The sequence below is a fragment of the Miniopterus schreibersii genome (assembly GCF_964146895.1).
Source record: "Miniopterus schreibersii genome assembly, chromosome: 16".
NCBI lineage: Eukaryota > Metazoa > Chordata > Mammalia > Chiroptera > Miniopteridae > Miniopterus > Miniopterus schreibersii.
Genome location: NC_138116.1, coordinates 9,657,254 through 9,675,030, shown reverse-complemented (window position 1 = coordinate 9,675,030; position 17,777 = coordinate 9,657,254). Strand labels below are relative to the sequence as shown.

The 17,777-nt window shown below is 45.1% G+C and overlaps 1 protein-coding gene and 1 pseudogene across 3 annotated transcripts; one reads left to right on the top strand and one right to left on the bottom strand.

Moving 5' to 3' along the window:
- Positions 1-1,617: 1,617 nt before the first annotated feature.
- Positions 1,618-17,328, top strand: DCAF7 (DDB1 and CUL4 associated factor 7). Of its 2 annotated transcripts, XR_014000584.1 has the most exons (8): positions 1,618-1,990; positions 7,729-7,887; positions 8,557-8,668; positions 9,049-9,167; positions 10,568-10,777; positions 11,960-12,077; positions 12,465-12,701; positions 17,267-17,328. XR_014000584.1 is itself a non-coding variant. In XM_081162818.1 (7 exons), exons 1-7 carry the CDS (start codon positions 1,853-1,855, stop codon positions 12,635-12,637), a joined length of 1,029 nt encoding a protein of 342 aa, XP_081018944.1. In that variant the 5' UTR covers positions 1,618-1,852; the 3' UTR covers positions 12,638-17,328. The 2 variants fall into 2 exon arrangements, 1 of the variants encoding a protein (XP_081018944.1); XM_081162818.1 differs by having other exon boundaries at positions 12,465-17,328.
- On the bottom strand, positions 9,390-9,911 carry LOC308569228 (large ribosomal subunit protein eL32 pseudogene; annotated as a pseudogene). The gene has a single exon. The product of its transcript is annotated as a large ribosomal subunit protein eL32 pseudogene (transcript).
- Positions 17,329-17,777: the final 449 nt, after the last annotated feature.

The window sequence follows — 17,777 nt, the reverse complement described above, 5'->3', positions numbered from 1 at the left end:
TTGCAAAAGATATATAAATTGAAAATATATACTGAAAATTGAAAAATTTAAATTAATTTTTGTAACATTACTAAGGCTTTAAGGGTTACGCTTATTAGTACAGAGTTGTTAAAAGCAATATAAATATATATCAAAATTTTTATAAAAACTAACATTTTATTGGAAATGTATCTCTTAAAAGGAGGTATTTTCCTCTCAATTAGTTCGTGTGTGGATGAATATCATTTTTTTTATTAGAATAAGGCAAGATTCAGCAACAATTTTGTATCTATTTTTCTTTCCTTTTAAAAAAACACAAAAAAAACTTAAGCACAGAGAAAACTTGTTCACATAAATACATGGAACTGTAAGGGTTTTTGTTATATGTAGCATGTCACTCAAGTCTTTGAATATTTTGAGTTGTCTGATAATCACATTTATCATGAAAAACTATATATATATTTTTAAAAAATATGTTTTTATTGATTTCAGAGAGGAAGGGAGAGGGAGAGAGAAACATCAATGATGAGAGAGAATCATCCATGGGCTGCCTCCTGCAGGCCCCCTACTGGGGATGGACCCCCCCATCCCCCCCCGCCCCCCCCCGCCCCCCCCCCCCCCCGCAAGCGCTCTGCGCCCTGAAGGCGAATTATCCGTCACCTCCTGGTTCCTGGGTCGACACACTCCACCACTGAGCTACACGGGCCAGGCATGAAAAACTGTAACGATAACTAACAAGTCAATACAATCCTCCTTTAACTTTGTTGAAAGCAAAGAATCGGAACCCATTTAAATCATAACGATTCGGCCCCTTCTCCGTTTCAAACTCAGGACACATAAATTTAGGGCCTCATTAGCTTTTGCTTTGGGATCCGAGGCAGGAAGAGGATGGTAGGGGATCTAAGAAAAACTTAGAGCCTAGCTGGTCGGATAGCTGCCTACCGAAAACCAACCCTAGGATTCCTAGCATTTCTAGGACAGGACAGCGCGGGAAGGCCTGACTGAAGCTGGCCTAGCCCTGAGAACATCCGCACGTCCGTCTGCAAACGGCGTGTCCCCGGCCGGCCCTTAGGGGACTGGGAGAACTCTCCGGGTTTAAAGGGCGCGGTAGCGGGAGTGAGGAGAGTTCCCCTTTGGCTCGCCGGACAGACTGTCAGGCCCCGGGGCTCGGTGCGGCGAAATGCAGCAGGACCTCGCGACAGGCAGCATTTTAACTTTTCCTCGACAGCGTGGAGAAGCCGCTGGGGATAGCAGCTGCAGAGTGGAAGTCAAGGGAGGTCACACAAGAGGCTTCGCGCTCGGAGACTTGGCCTAGAACTTGGAAGCCCGGGGCCCCGCACTCTGGCCTCTATGCCACCCACGCCCCCATTCACCCGCAGTGCGCTGTTATCTCTCTGACTGACATCCTTGTTAGCCAATAACGTTTGGGACTGAGAAAGAGCCTGCCCCCTAGAATTAAGAAGGACAAGTCATTGGAATGACAAACGTTTGCACCAATAGCGAGGAGGTTCCAAAAGCTACAGGTACAATAGCCAATGAAGAGAAGGAACCGTCCTAAATGACGTGTCAGGCAGCCAACGCCCGGCGCCACTGTGGGGAACGCGTGGCTTCCGTTCCGAGAGGGCGGGGCAACGTCTCAAACGGAAGGTGGTAGTCGTCCGAGCCCAAGCGGGTTTGAAACCGGGGGTCGGACCCGGCGGCTGTCGTTGTCTGTCGCCGAGGCCCCGCTTCCGGGCTAGGCTGTCCCTGCCTGCCCCGGCGCCGCCTCTCGTCGGACCCCTAGGTCCCAGGCCCGGCTCCCCGCCTGACTCGCGCCCCGCCCGCCGCATCCCGCTACCGACCCGGCCCGCACTGCGGCCCCGCCGCAGCCACCATGTCCCTGCACGGCAAACGGAAGGAGATCTACAAATATGAAGCGCCCTGGACCGTCTACGCCATGAACTGGAGCGTGCGGCCTGACAAGCGCTTTCGCCTGGCGCTGGGCAGCTTCGTGGAGGAGTACAACAACAAGGTGGGCCGGGCAGGGGCTCGGAACCCAACTGACAGGGAGCGGGCCCCTGGAGCGCCCTTTCCGGGCCCCAGCCCAGACCCCTGGACCCTCCTGGGGACTTGCCTTAGCGCCACGGAGCGGTTCCTCTGAGTCTGGTCCTGAGTAGAGGGTTTCGCACTTGTTTCATTGAAACCTGGCAGCATTCCTGTGCAGTCAGGAGAGTGGTTACCCTTGCCCCCATTTTACTGATGGGGAAACCGAGGCACAGCGTGGTGACTTGCCGGAGTCAGGCAGCTATTTCGTGGCGGAAACATCTCAAACCCGAATTTACACCCCAACGCTATGCCATTTATCACTTCTATCTCCCACCCCTCCTGCCGCATTGCTTCAGTTGGGAGGCGGAGGAGGAAAGAGGGAGTGATAATTGTGAAGGGTAATGCTCACGCTTTGGTTGGTGTCATTCACTCCTGGCCACGTTGGATTTCTACTAGGGCTGTTTATGGCGCAGACCTCCCCTCCCCCTACTCCCGGCCCCAGGTACTATTCATGGTTACCCCCAGTCCCTCTGCCAGGATTGCCATGGCTGCCTCATATCTGTCCTTTAAAAAGCGATCTCTTTTTGAAAATCCTGGCCTGTAGCCTTGATCCCGCTATTGTTTTCTGGATAGAGAAGGATGATACTTGCCATATCTTTTCTTGGCTTCTTCATGCTTATACAGATGTGTAACCTTGAGTGGCAAGTATCCATCAATTTGAGAAGCCTTCATAGAAGCACCCGTAGTAAGTGGAAGCTTTTAAGCCGGCAGTGCCGCATAAATTTATTTTTGAAAGCTGTTGAGAAAATTCAGTGGGAAGAATTTTCTTTATCTCTTAATCTCTTCCTTTTATTGTATTTGAGTAAATGTTGTGATTGTTAGGGTTCAGAGCAATTGAAAGCCTTGGCTAGTTTGGCAGGCATGGTGCAGGGAGGAAAAGCCAGGCAGTCTGTGGGGAAGTGCACATGTCAGTCTTACCATTTCTGACCCACACTTTGTTGTAGGAAAGGTGAAGGTCCTGTAAAAAACATTTGAACATTGTAAGTTTGTTTACAGTTCTTCAGGAGCACAGCTGTTTCTCTAGTGTTAGGTCTTAACTTCTTTGGAATCCCCTTTGAGAAACTGCTAAAAGTGATGGATTCATTTCCTAGACATTACACATAATTTACAAACAAATACCATGGAGTTCCCCCATTACTCACAGAAACCAGAAAGTCCTGAGCAAGACATAACTTTATTTTATTTTCTCTGATTTCTCTTTTCTCCCTTATTATGTCCATAGTGGACAGCAGAACTGGGAATGGAATTCAAAGTCCTGATGTTAAAACCATGTTAGTAAAATCAAAAGCACTAGAACTATTGTTTAAGGATACATGTGAAAAAATAATAATAAAATGTCTTTTAAAGGGCTTGAGTCTTCACACAAATAGATGGTTTTTTCCTTGCAAGTTCTTCCAGGGTTAACTTGAGTAAGTAGTAGAAGTTACATTTCTAAGAGAAGACAAACTGAGCCACATTTAGGCTGCTGGTGGGAATCAGTGGAGTAATTGGTGTCAAACCTCAGTTGCAGGAACTTTACCCCCAAAGTTTGCCCCTTCATTAGCAACTGTGTGAGAGCTCCTTTGTGCCAGGCACACAGGCAGTGTGGCCTTAGTAGTGTAATGCAAACTAATAATCCCATTGGTAACCAAATAAGCAGTTAACTATATCTTAACTATGTGATGTAGGTGATCAGTATCTTAAAACTATTTTGGTGCCCCCACCTATCTAAGAGTTTAACCTTGTGTGTGTGTGCGCGCATGGACAGACACCTTTGGCAATCTGACTTCAGATGTCTGTCACAATTATGTTTTCTGTCACAATTATGCTTTCAAATGCATAAAATACATAGGATTATGAAGGAAACCAGTTATATTGAACTAGTTATCAAGAACATTTTTTAAAAAGTGGTGATATATACCCTGACTGATGTGGCTTAGTGGTTGAGCACCATCCCATGCACCAAAAGGTCACCGGTGCGATTCCCAGTCAGGGACCATGCCCAGGTGGTGGGTTCAGTCCCCAGTCAGGGTGTGTGCAGGAGGCAACCAATTGATGTTTCTCTTTCACATCAGTGCCTCTCTCTCTCTCTCTCTCTCTCTCTCTCTCTCTCTCTCTCTCTCTCTCCCCCTCTTCCTTCCCCTCTCTCAAATTAATTTTTTTAAAAAGAAAGTTGTGATGTAGCAATATATACCTATGTATTAACTCATTAAATTACACCATCCAGTGTAATTATTACTGTACTTTTGAAGTAGTGAGGAAGGTAAACAGCATTTCAAGATGTTTAACAACTGTAATGTAATATGAAAAGAGTAATTTATATTTGTGACAAAGTCACTGATTCATGCTGCTGTGAGTAACTGCCTCCATTTGTAATTGAAGGAAATGCTAAATTTCAGCTAGAGGTTAGTGAAAATATGAATGTAACGTTCAAGTTCATGAACTTCAAGAAATCCTGCTGTAGCCCGGCTGGGTGTGGCTCAGTGGTTGAGCGTCAACCCAGGATCCAGGCTATCGGGGTTTGATTCCCGGTCAGGGCACATGGCCGGGTGGCGGGCTCCATCCCCAGTCGGGGGCGTGCAGGAGGCAGCCGATCAATGACTCTCTCATCATTGATGTTTCTCTCTATCTGTCTCCTTTCCTCTGTATGAAATCAATAAAGATACATTAAAAAAAAGAAAGAAATCCTGCTGTAGAGGGCCTGTGCCTAGGGGCTGGTGGGTGGTAAATCCCACTTTAAAGCAGTGATTCTCAGGCTCAGTTTTGGAGAAACTTTGACATGGATGTGCCAGACTTCATAATTTGCAGGAATTTAAAAATTATTGGTTGGAATTTTCAGAGCTTTGGTTTCTGCTTGCCCTCAACAGTATTGCCAGCAAGACAAAATAAATGGACATAGCAAATTAACATTGATGAAAAGCCCAGAAATGGTCTTTTTTGACTCTGTTATATTACTTTTCATTTCTCAGTATTGTGGTAGCCCTTCAGGATCCTCATTCTTTTGCTCATTAATTCAACAGATATGTATTGAACACATACATATATGTTTTAGGCACAGTGATGATGCTCAGTAACTTTATGTAGTCTTCATTAGCAGATATGAGATTGACAGCAATAAAGAAAACATGATTTAGTACACATAAGTATTTTTGATAGATATTTAGACTTTTGAAAATTATGCAGTGTTCCATCAGTCCCTGATAAGACCATCAGCAGGGGAATTTAAAACATAAAACTCTTCTGGTTTTAACTTCCCTCCTTTCTTTATTCTAGACAGCGAGAGGACTGATTCCTCCATAGGACCAACTAGATAAAAGTGCTGCTGCTTTATTATTTTTTGCTGTAACCTGGCTCACACAGACTTACTGGAAATGCTATGATTTGAACAAGGAATGACGGTAGTCTGGCCTGCCTCAGGCTGTGATGCCAAGAGGTGAAGGGGTGCTGAGTCAGAATTCATCTCAGAGCTTGACAAGGCAGGATCATTGATCAGCAATTGTCAGGAATAGGCTGGAAGGGAAGACAAATGGAAAAGACCAAGAAAAGCTATTTTAGTCTCTCAGAATTTTGCTCTAGCTGATTTTGGTTATGTTAACGATTTGGGGGAAATGTTCCACTCACTAGAGGGTATGTTGATTTGGATAACTTAGACTGAAGGGTCTTGGGTTCAGTTCCAGTCAAGGGCACGTCACTCAGTTGCAGGCTCAATCCCTGGCCCTGGTCCGGGCACATGCGGGAGGAAACCAATCGATGTGTGTATCTCACATCGATGTGTCCCCTCCCTCCCCATCTCTCTATCTCTGAAAAGCAATGGAAAAATATCCTTCAGTAAGGATTTAAAAAAAGAAAGAAAACAAGCAACCCAGTAAAAAATGAAACTCTTCTGTGTGATACTATAATGGTGGATACACTTCATTCTACATTTGTCAAAACCTATAGGATGTACAACACAAAGACTGAGCTCTAAGGTAAGCTCTGGACTTTGGGTGATAATGATGTATCCTTGTAGTTCATCAGTTGTAACAAACATACCACTTTTTAAAGGACAAAATATTTGAACAGACTTCAGAGAATAAATACAGATGGCAGATAAGCACATGAAAAGATGCTAAATATCATTAGTTGCTAGGGAAGTGCAAATTAAATACTACTACACACCTATTAGAATGACTTCAAAAGAAAAGCTGGCAATACCAAGTACTGACAAGTATGTGGAGCATGTGGAACGCTCATGTAATGCTAGTGGGAATGCAAAATGACAAAGTCACTTAGAAAATGGGTTAGCTGATGTGGCTCGCTTGGTTGGGTGTCATGGACAAAGTTTTTTAATAAACATACACTTACAACATGACCCAGCAATTTCACTCTTAGTTGTCTACCCAAGAAAAAAATGAAAGCATATTCCCCCAAAAGAACCTCATACGTAAATGTTTATATCAATTTTCATTAATGGCCCCAAACTAGAAATAACCCAAAAGTTCATCAACTGGATATAGTGTTTCCACATAGTGCAATATTTATTCAGCAGTAAAAAAAGAAGACACTACTGATACAACAGGGATGAATCTCAAGAGTGGCGTGCTGAAAGCCAGTCACAAAAGACTCAATACTGTGATTCCATTTATATGCTGTTACAGAACTGGTAAAACTACAGGTCAGGGGTTGCTTAGGACTAGGGGTAGGGGACTGACTGCAGAGGAGCCCAAGAGAACTTTTTGGGTTGATGCAAATGTTTTATATCTTAATTATTGTGTGCCGGGGGGGAGGGGGGGTTACACAACTGTATATATTTACAAATGTATACATTCCAAATCATTGAACTGTACACTTAAAGTAAGTGAAATTTCATTGTATGCAGCTGTACCTAAATTCTTTTTTATTTTATTTTAATAAAAAAGGAAGATACTGGTATCTAAGACAGAAGTAAAACAGAGTAAAAGGAATTCTATTTTTCTGTTGTATAATTAGTGCTTATCCTCTCATCGTGGATCTTTAGCAAAAATTCTCCATTCCATCTTCCAGTTGGTGGAACTTCATAAGCAAATATACACTGAATGGCATTTGCCACTGAGCCTGACTGAGTTTGACAGCAGAGAATAGAAGTCAATATCGGCCCAAAATTGACTCTAAGAAAAAGTGGCCAGAATCAGGGAACTTGCTCATTAGTGGTACCCCCCCCTTTTTTTTGTTGCCAGTAGAGTGGTTTGGGTTCTTGAATGCTCATTTTTCATACCTTTATGTGTAAACTTGTTACTAGCCAATGGGGGGCAGGGGGCAGTTTGTGTGCGAGATGTCACTTTGTTGTGTGGGACTGGGACTGCACAGGGTCTAAATACCCACAGCATTTCAGGACAGTGGAGTAACTAAAACCACACATTATCAGAGGCCTCAGGGGTGGGGGGAAGGTGTAATCTGCTGGGCAAATAATGCAGTTCTGTGGATCAAAAGTGTAGGATTTGGAGTCTGAAAATCTGTCTTCAAGTTTTGTCTCTGCCTCTTACTAGCTTTGCAGTGTTGACTGTGACCCAGCCCTCTGAGTCTGGGTTTCCTGTCTGAGCAATGGGATAATTGGATTAGATGCCCTCTCTCTGTAATAGTTCTTGACTCTGTAGTACTGCGCCAGGACTTTTGTCACTGCCCAGGGGTCTGATATATTTGTCGCGGCACAATTTTGTTGTGTTACAGGTTCAGCTTGTTGGTTTAGATGAAGAGAGTTCAGAGTTTATCTGCCGAAACACCTTTGACCATCCGTACCCCACCACAAAGCTCATGTGGATCCCTGATACAAAAGGCGTCTATCCAGACCTACTGGCGACAAGTGGCGACTATCTCCGTGTGTGGAGGGTAAGCAGGTGCTCGTGTCAGCTATTATTAGCATGGAGTCACGGAGAACAGGCCGGGGGTTGGAGGCAGTGAGTGTCATTGCAGTTCGGGAGAAACAAATGCTAGCCTATCTGAAATGACCTTGTTTGGCTCAGCAGATTTCCTAGTAAACCTCGCCAAGATTCCTGGAAGTCCCTGCTGCTGGCTACAGCCAGCCCTGGAAATCCAGGGCTCAGCTAACCTGACATAACCTTCTGTACGGGTGGAGATACTTGAGGCTTCTTGTTCTGTTTACAACCAAGATACTTTTGAATAAACTAAACAGACTACTGGGCCAATGATTCTAGTAAAGTATGTGTGTGGATTATGGAGCTTCACCTCCCCTCTTGGCTGTACTCATCAGCAATGGTGTCTCCTGGCCTGGAGGTGTAGTGCCCAGCCAGGCAAGGTGAGAAGACCTCTCCTTTAGAAAAATTTGGGAAACAAAGCTAGACGGAAGAGAAAGCTTATAAAGAAGTAGCAATCAGAGAGTTCCTCTGGGTTTTATTACTTTTTATGATAAAAATGGTCCGTCCGTGTGTGTCCCGCCCCCTCTCCCCCCATCTTAAATGTACTTAGATATTGTCTAAATGGGGCTTAAAAGATTTTTTTAAAGATGAGACTGGCTGATTTTTTTAATTGTTCTTTTAGGTTGGTGAGACGGAGACCAGGCTGGAATGTTTGCTAAACAATAACAAGAACTCAGATTTCTGTGCTCCTCTGACCTCCTTTGACTGGAATGAGGTCGATCCTTATCTTTTAGGTAAGGGGGGGGGGAGGGAGTGCGGAGTCCAGTTTGAAGAACCAAAGATACATTTTTGCAGATTTAACCAGGGGCCTGAGGTATAGGCATCATCCTAGAATGGGGCCAAGTGGGAAAGAGACTAGATTTGGAATGTGGTTATTAATTCCTCATATGGAATCAAGCTTCCCATGTGTATATGGTTTGTCTCCAGTCAGAGTCTAAGGTCTTAGGGTAAGGATTGGGCACTTGACTCTGGGACTCTCCTGGTACCCTCCCTATGCTAGGAAGTGTTTGTGGCACGAGGTCTCTTCTGCTGAACAGGTGAGTAGGCACAAAGAGAGAAGCTTGCCTGGGAACCTCACTTCTGTCAGCCACTGACATGCACTGGTTGTTTCCAGGTACCTCCAGCATTGATACAACTTGTACCATCTGGGGGCTGGAGACGGGGCAGGTGTTGGGGCGAGTGAATCTTGTGTCTGGCCATGTGAAGACCCAACTGATTGCCCATGATAAAGAGGTAATGATGCCTTTCCCTCTCTGCTTTCTGTGTGGTCAGACTGTCTGCTCACTGTTTTGCAAATGATGTGGAAAATCATAATGCTAACATTGTGTCTAAATTGAAAATAGTAATGTGTCAAAACAGTAATGTGTCAACACTATTGTAAAGGAGTGCATTTTTTGATTGATATAAACAACTTGTTCTATAGTCATTTTTCCTTTCATGCCAGAGATTGCTGGGGTTTTTTGTTTTTGGAAATGCCAGATGGCAGAATTTTATAGTTTTATTAACACAAATACAATGTGTACACAATCTGTCTATTCATTTTCTTTGCTGCGCAGCCTGGCATTGGGATTGGTGACTGTGATGGCCAGCTGGGCTGCTCTTTCCACAATGGCTTTGCGGTTCTTTGAGGAGATGTTGTGAGCAATCTCAGCACAGTAAGATTTGTTGCACATCAGCACCACTTCAAGTTCCTTGACGTTGTGGACCAGAAACTTCTGAAAGCCACTGGGCAGCATGTGCTTTGTTTTCTTGTTGCTCCCATAACCAATACTGGGCATCAAGATCTGGCCCTTGAATCTTCTGCACACCTTATTGTCAATGCCTCTGGGTTTCCACCAGTTTCGCTTAATTTTGACAGATCGGTCTGACTGGTGCTAGATGAACTCGGTCCTCTTTCTGACAATCTTGGGTTTCACAAGGGGTCTTAGGGCAGCCATGGTGCGGAATAGGAGATGGCTGCCACCTCCATAGGCAGCTCTGAGGAAGAGAGCGAGATTGCTGTTTTTTTAACAATGAACTCTCTATAGATAAACTTGGACCTGATGTGATTAAAAATTAATCTTATAGTAACACTTACCTTGAAATATATTTGCTTTTTGGGGAGAGAGATGGTGGGAGGGAGGCAGGAAGAGGGAAATTTCCTGGCAGTCAAACCAAATTCATCAATAATTCTGTAAACTGGTTTTATGAAATTCTAGTACTGTATGTTCACTTAATACTTAAAACTGTTTGGTATTGAATATGGTTTATCTTGTATCGTGGTAGAAGACAGCCACTGGCTCTGGCTGCGCTGAGCCTGTCTAAGCACACAGAATGCTCGCTCAGGATTACTTGTGCTCTGTTGGTCAGCGGGGTATGTGCTCTTTGTTTTATCACAGGGGTTGGAGGAAGAAGACTTGGAAAGCAGGGATGTAGGAAGAAGCCAGCTAATTTCTATAGCAGAATGATCTTCACTCTTTGGAAAGTCACTGATGTTAGAGCTCTTGGGCTCCCGACTTGCAGACACTGGTTTTATTTAACTCCTTCAGTGTCATGAACAGGGGTTTAGATGAACTAGGGACAGCAGATTTCCCTGCTATGGGAAAAGGAAGTAATGGATCAGAATCTGACTGAAGTGTCTTACTCACCAATAGGTCTATGACATTGCATTTAGCCGGGCTGGTGGTGGCCGGGACATGTTTGCCTCTGTGGGCGCTGATGGCTCCGTGCGGATGTTTGACCTCCGCCATCTAGAACACAGCACCATCATTTATGAAGACCCACAGCATCACCCGCTGCTTCGCCTCTGCTGGAACAAGCAGGACCCTAACTACCTGGCCACCATGGCCATGGATGGTATGGAGGTGAGCACCCTGCTTCAGGCTAGCATAGGCCCAGCCACCTAACTCTGGTGCTACTTAGTATATCTAGAGCAGTGTTCTCAACTGGTGTTAGTTTTCTCCCAGTGAATTTTTGAAAATGTCTGGAGACAGTGTTGATTAACCCAGCTCAGGGGGAGGGGGATAGTGCTACTGGCATCTAGTGGGTAGAGGCCAGGGATGCTGCTAAACCTCCTACAGTGCACAGGATGAAGAATTATCTGACCCAAAATGTCAAGAGTGGTGAGATTGAGAAAACCTGATCCAGAACAAGCACAATGTGTTAAGAACTTTTAATACTTGAAGAGTTGGAGTTGGTATCAGGAAAAGCAATACCGCCCAGCCGGGCGTGGCTCAGCGGTTGAGCATCAACCTATGATCCAGGAGATTGAGGTTTGATTCCTGGTCAGGGCACATGCCCAGGTTGTGGGCTCGATCCCCAGTGGAGGGAGTGCAGGAGGAGCCAATTAGTGACTCTCATCATTGATGTTTCTCTCTCTCCCTCTCCCTTCCTCTCTCTGAAATCAAAAAAGACATATTAAAAGAAAAAAGAAAAGCAATATCTAAAAAGTAAACCAAATTGTACGTGCTTATGGTGCTGAGTAGAGAAGCAGGCAGTTTCCCCCTTCTGTAGTCAGGACAGATTCTTCCAGTTTTAGAAAACAGACATGGAAATAGCAACACTCTGTAGGCTATTACTTGATAGAAGCAGTAAATTGTGGGTAGAGATGATGCAGTTATTAACCGTGTTTTGGTGAAGCCAGCACCTCAGATTCCTTACATTCCAAATTCTACTTTGGGGGCAGAGGGTGCTGTTGCCGTCCTGCTGAGCATGCACAGAATCTTAGCACACACACCTAAGGGGCCTTGGTGCGTTATCCAAATGCATGTTACCTATTCCTGCATCTCTCCTTCCGTATCAGTCTAAAGACCCTGTGTTGCTTTAGATACAGACTATAAATTACCTGTGTCTTCTTTTGTTTTCTTTTTCCTCAATCCAGTAGCTACTCTGGGGACAGAGACCCTCTGTATTTAATAATCTTTAAATCCACAAATGAAAAAGTTATGCTTAAAAAAATTTTTTTTTCTCTTGTATAGTGTCTTTTGTTTTTGTTTTTTTCTGTCACACTCTGAAGTTCCTGGGCCTTTTCCTTGTTATTTCTGCAGGTAGTGATTCTGGATGTCCGAGTTCCGTGCACACCTGTCGCAAGGTTAAACAACCACCGAGCATGTGTCAATGGCATTGCTTGGGCCCCACATTCATCCTGCCACATCTGCACTGCAGGTAATCAGGGTGGGGGAAGGGCAGCATGGGGAGGGAGAGGTAAGGAGATCGCATCCCACCATCCTTTCCTGGTGCCTGCTCATCTAAGATGAGAGATGCCCACCAGGTCCCATTCTGTCGTCCTAGCTCTGATGCAGTGAACAAAGCCCTGGGACAGTCAGAGACTCGCTTTGAGTCCTGGTTCTGTGGTTTGGGGCAAGTCCCTTAACATTTCTGAATCTCAATTTCCTCACCTATAAAAGGGGGGGCTTACAGTAAAATCTTCCTCACTGGTGTTTCAGTGAGCAAATGTTTTGTAAACTGTGACCACCAGCACCACCAAATGCAAGGATCATTACCCTTTTTGCCTGAGTTGTGACCTTGCTTTCTGGCTTTCTCTGTCCCTAGCGGATGACCATCAGGCTCTCATCTGGGACATCCAGCAAATGCCACGGGCTATCGAGGACCCTATCCTGGCCTACACAGCCGAGGGAGAGATCAACAACGTGCAGTGGGCATCGACTCAGCCCGACTGGATTGCCATCTGCTACAACAACTGCCTGGAGATACTCAGAGTGTAGTGTTGGAGGTGCCATGCCCACGAGGCAAGGGCTTACGTGTTTCCCGCCTCTGCCCCACCCCAAAGTAAGAAGAAACATGTTTCCGGTGGTCCGTGTGTCTTTCATTGCTTTGCACCCACTGTTACCAGAAGTTGCTCTAGGAGTTCTTGGCCAGTTACCCCATTGCCCTCTGTGCCAGACTCAGTACTGTGTGGCGCCTCTCAGCCCAGGGCTGAGTTTTAAGATTTTCTCTCTTTTCCTCTTCTTCTTTAGTTCCTCAATTAAAAGTTTCTGTATATTTGTTTGTCAGCCTTTGTGTTAATGAGCATTACAGGCACTGGCTGTGTTTGTGTTCATCTGCCCCCAATGTCTCTGTCTGTTGCCCAAGGCAGCAATCTGTATCCATGTCCGTGTTAGCACTTAAGTGGGAACAAATACCGATTTGAAGTTGTCTTTCCTCTTACTATCAATGTCTGTAACAAATTTCAACTTTGTATATTTTTTATCTATCAGGCTAATTTTTTTATGAAAAGAATTTTACTCCCTGGCTTCTTCCTTTGTTTCATAGTCCTCCCTGTTAGCACCTTCCTCTCCTCCCTCAGTGCCTGGACCTGGCACTAGGCCTTTGGCCCTATGAGCAGTTTGCCTTCTTGCATCACTGCCTGAGCAGAACAGACCTGACAGGGAGTCCCAAACCACCTTGGTGCTCTGAAGTCGGCCAGCTCTCACACCTTTTTTCAGTCTGGCTCTTCTCAAGGGTATTCTGGGCTCCAAAACAGATGTCTGAAGCCTTCTGTTACCCCCTGAAGTACCTCTGTCCAACCCCACTGGGACCTATTGGGAATGTGCTAGAGCAGAGATAGGCCGATTAGGGTGCCTGACTTGAGGGGGGAGTAGTTTCAGGAAAGCTGAGCATAGAGCATATTTCCAGTACATAGTTTCAGAGTCTGTGTTTCCTCCAAATAAAGGCCCCAGGCCATTCTCTTTCATGTCTTGAACGATAGGCAAGAATGATCAGTAAGCTGAACTTCAGCATCTCTGTTTGCGTAGTTAACTGTGACGGGTGGTATACCAGCCACTCTTTGAATTGAGTGCTCTGAGGTGAGAGACTCCGCTTGAGAGGCACACAATCTGCTTCTAACCCTGAACAAGATCTTTAGAGTGTGGGAGTTGTGTCAGCTCTTGTAAGGGAGGGACTGAGAGCCATCATGATTTTAGGCCATCAAATAAATGGCTACAAAAAGAATCAGAGACCCCAGGGTCAGCCAGTTAAGAGCTCTACACACACCTGTCAAGCACCCCACCTCCAGTTTGGGTTCTGAGCAGTATTGGACTTAGAGGCTGCAGGGGTCTATTTGCGTTATGTGAATGAGTTCCATGGAGGGGGCTTGTGTGTGACTATTGGTAGGCTGAGTTTAGGACACACTCAGAGTCTGGGCGGGAGTCTGCCCGGTGCATTGTGCTGTGCCAAGTGGCTGAAGGTTTCTGAGACCCTGAGAGTAGCAGACCTTAAAGCTAATGGTTTTGTCCACTTAGGCTCTCACCTGCTCTTGAGAAACAATAGTTAGCTTTGTTTTTCTGAGCGCTTTGAGCTCTTTGGTTGTCTTCCTTTTCAGAAACATGTATTTGTATCCCCAGAGCTCTTTGCTTTACTACATAGGAGCTTGTCCCAAAGTAAAAGGCTCTTTTGTAGGGCTATTTTCCTTTCTACCTTTTTATATTTTTATTCTGGTTGGGGCTCTTTTACTGGTCATCTGCTTGAGGCTGACTCTCCTGCATTTACCACCAGATTTGCAGTGTGTTATTTGGAGATGTAAGGTGAACAGTTCTTGGTCAGAACTCTCCTCTGCTTATAATTGTGTTTGATGATTCCAGGGTCCTTCTCTCAAGGGTAGCAAGCCTAAATCTATGGTTGTTTGCTCTAGGAGGCAGTCCGTTCCTTCCTGTGGAAAATTGTTTGAAATGAAGGTCAGAATGGTAGAGGGAGCTGCTCCTACTGAGGCAGGGCTTAACTATACTGAGTTCTGATTTAAGATTGCTTTCCTGGTCTGCACTTAAACCTGGTCTGAATGGTGAGATTTGTAAACTAGAACTGAAAAACAACCTGGAGAGAAAAAATTAGTTAATGGTAATTAGAATATATTTGGGTAAAGTTGCTGTTTATTCTGGAAAGCTACAACTTTTGATTTTTTTCCCCTTGCCCAGTGTACTCCCAGCCCTATCACTGACTGTCCTTAGGCCTCACAGTGCAGTCCTCCTTCTGGCATCCCACCTGGGGCCCGGGTGAGACTCCCAGTCTCCCTGAGCAAACACACACTCACAGTTGCTGGGGTGCTGGTATTTGGAAGTCCCAGTTCTTACCCTCTCTTTATGCCACAGGCCAAATGGCCTCATGGCTGAGGAGGGGATTTCTGTAGTCTTGAGATTTAGAAAGCCTCTTAGCCAGCCATGTTCCAGGAAGCAGATATCTGTTGTAGTTTCAAGAGCAAGTGTCTGTTTAGTTTGTTTAGGTTTTCAAATTGACAACCAGAGAGCATGGATGGGAGGCTCTGGATCTGCTCTCCTTGAGTCTGAGAAGAGCAGCCGCCAGGACTTCACTGGGAAGGTCACGGGGCACCTCTACGCTCTTGCTCTGGTGGCCCTTTGACTTGTTCTTGGCCCCTGAGCTGAAGCTACCTTTGTTTTTCTTGTTTGTGCTGAGCAGACGGGGAGGAAGGTGCTGAATAAATTAGGCCTCAGGCTTCTCATCAGAGAGCTGGTGAATGGGTACAAATCCTTCAAGAGGTTAAGTGTTTACACTCAGGAGAGTTGGAACCCTCTCCTTCCAGGGAGGAATTGGGCAACAGATGAGGACTTGAAGAGGGAAGATATTTGATAACTAGGTGAGAATTTCTTATCAGAACCAGGATTGGCTCTCAGAGAACTGGTTAAGATTTGGGAAGAAACAGAAAAATTGAGATTTTTACAAGGTTTTGATAATAGTTGTGGCTGAAATTTTAAAAGACGATTTAGGATGTGGGAGAAAATCAATGGCAAATGCTGCTTTAGGTCAAAGGAGAAAGTATTAGAGGGCAGTAATGTCTGCTGTGTGGCGGAGAGAGACTGTGTCAGGGATTATTCATCCGGTACCTGTGATGCTGGGTAACTGTGGGGACAGGATGACAGCTCAGGGCAGAGGATCCCCTCCCTGCAGCAGCGCAGTCATACATGATGTTTGCTGGTAGAAATCCTCAGGTCTTGGGAGTCCTGTGACCATTCCAGACCATGGCTCTTCGTGGTTGTAGGTTTGTGGAGAGCTGAAGAAGCAGAGGTTGTGAACAGTCATGCTGACTTTCCCTACCCCTCCCTTTCTCTTCCTCCTCCCTTCCCACTTTCTATCCCCTGTAGAACTTTCTCCCTGCTGCAACCTGGGCCTTGACTTCCTAGACTGTAAGAATATGTAGGAGCTACAAGGTTTTCCAAACATGGGAGGGCCAGCCCAGTACCATCTCTCCACCTTCCGAGTTTGAGAATATGGCAGTTCCTTCAACTGCCTGGCTTGGGGTAAGGGAGACCATTGAAGTAGAAACCTCAAAGCAGACTCTCCCCTTTACTCTCTACACTCCAGGATGAGGAAGGAGGGCCATGCTTGGCACTTCAGTTGGGTTTTCCCTGAGAGGAAAGCTGAACTGAGCAGTCACTGTGAACCTGGGGCCAGGCTCTCTAAGAACTATCTTTTCTGTACTGGCTGAACCAGCGATTGAGACAGTCATGCTGCAGAGCCTTGCCCACCTCCCCCATCTGTACCCTCTTCTCCCACAGTTGTCATTGCTGCTAAAGGTCAAAGGCAAATGTATGGGTCAGGTCCTCAGGCTACTTTCTGGATGTTATTTTTTAAATATGGGACATGCAGGTGCCTTTCCAAAGAGGCTTGGACTGGTATATGAAACCATAAACAAATAAGCTAATGAAAGTATGAACTCAAGAAGAAGGATGTTGGCAGTCTGTGTAACAGCTGGAAAACTTATAAGTGCCCACCTTTGGGACAAGCGAGTGAAAATGAACTTTTGATAACTGCTATTTAAAAGAAATGTTCTCACCTTGGGTTGATTGTGGTGTACAGTATGTTATGAAACTTGTTGAGCTAAAGCTTTGACTTGAGTCAAGTATGAATCATTTGCTTTGGTTCCTGTGTATTTTACAACCCCCCGTCAGTGACTTTCCATCCCTCTTCCCCTAGTGTGAATTTGTAGCATGATTGTACAAACCTCTATTTAGAAAACGGAGATTTCCTGTTCTCTGAAATGTTGAGCTCTAGTTAATCAATCCCTGTCCCTTTAGCCTAGCGTGTCCGAACTTACTTTCTTGTTATATATTTAAACTTTTCCTCTATACTATGGATTTTGTGGCATCCTATGGTCAGGTGGAGAGGAAGCTGCCCCTTTGCAGAACTGTACTGTAACTATTTTTCTTTTTAAGATATTATTTTCACAGGACTGATTGTACACAGGGCTTATAATAAAATTTTAACACTGTGCTGTGAAACCACAATGGTAAATCCCCATTGAAGGCTATTTCAAAGGCACCTGAATGTGGAATGTTATGTCTATGACTTTATTTCTTGCTTCCTGAGTATATTAAACCTAACTTCGCCCTTTCGTTCTGTTTCAGCCTCCTGTATAAGACCGTATTTTCTGCCCATCATACTTTGTAATAAAACTTGAACATGTATAGACTGACTGAATTTCTTGTGATGAATTCAGTTCTTCCCATTCTGCCACTGTGGTCATGTTCCAGAGACACTGGCTGGGGGATTAGACTCCACCCCAGCTCATGGCTATCTGACAGCCTGACTTACCACCTTTAACAAAACACAGAGCACCTACTCTATGCCAGGGGCCGTGACCTTCAAGTTGCTCACAGTCTACCAGAGGAGATACCACAAAAACAAATACTGTCAGTTTTGTACAATAACAGGTGTGTTCAGGCCTACTAGTAGCCCTGAGGAGTTGGTAATCACCTATGACCGAGTGGGAGCCAGAGAGGGTCAGGGGAAACTTCACAAGACAGATGCTTGAACTGGGTTTTGAAGGCTGAGTAGGAATTTTCTGGGAATAGAGAAAGCATTTAAGGCAGAGAAAACATCCAGTTACCAATGTATAAACGCAAGAACAAATGGGGT

Coding starts and splice junctions, on each gene's coding strand:
- DCAF7 (XM_081162818.1), top strand. CDS start 1,853: ATGTCCCTGCACGGCAAACGGAAGGAGATCTACAAATATGAAGCGCCC. Junction 1,991..7,728: donor TGGAGGAGTACAACAACAAG/GTGGGCCGGGCA, acceptor GTTGTGTTACAG/GTTCAGCTTGTTGGTTTAGA. Junction 12,078..12,464: donor CTGCCACATCTGCACTGCAG/GTAATCAGGGTG, acceptor CTCTGTCCCTAG/CGGATGACCATCAGGCTCTC.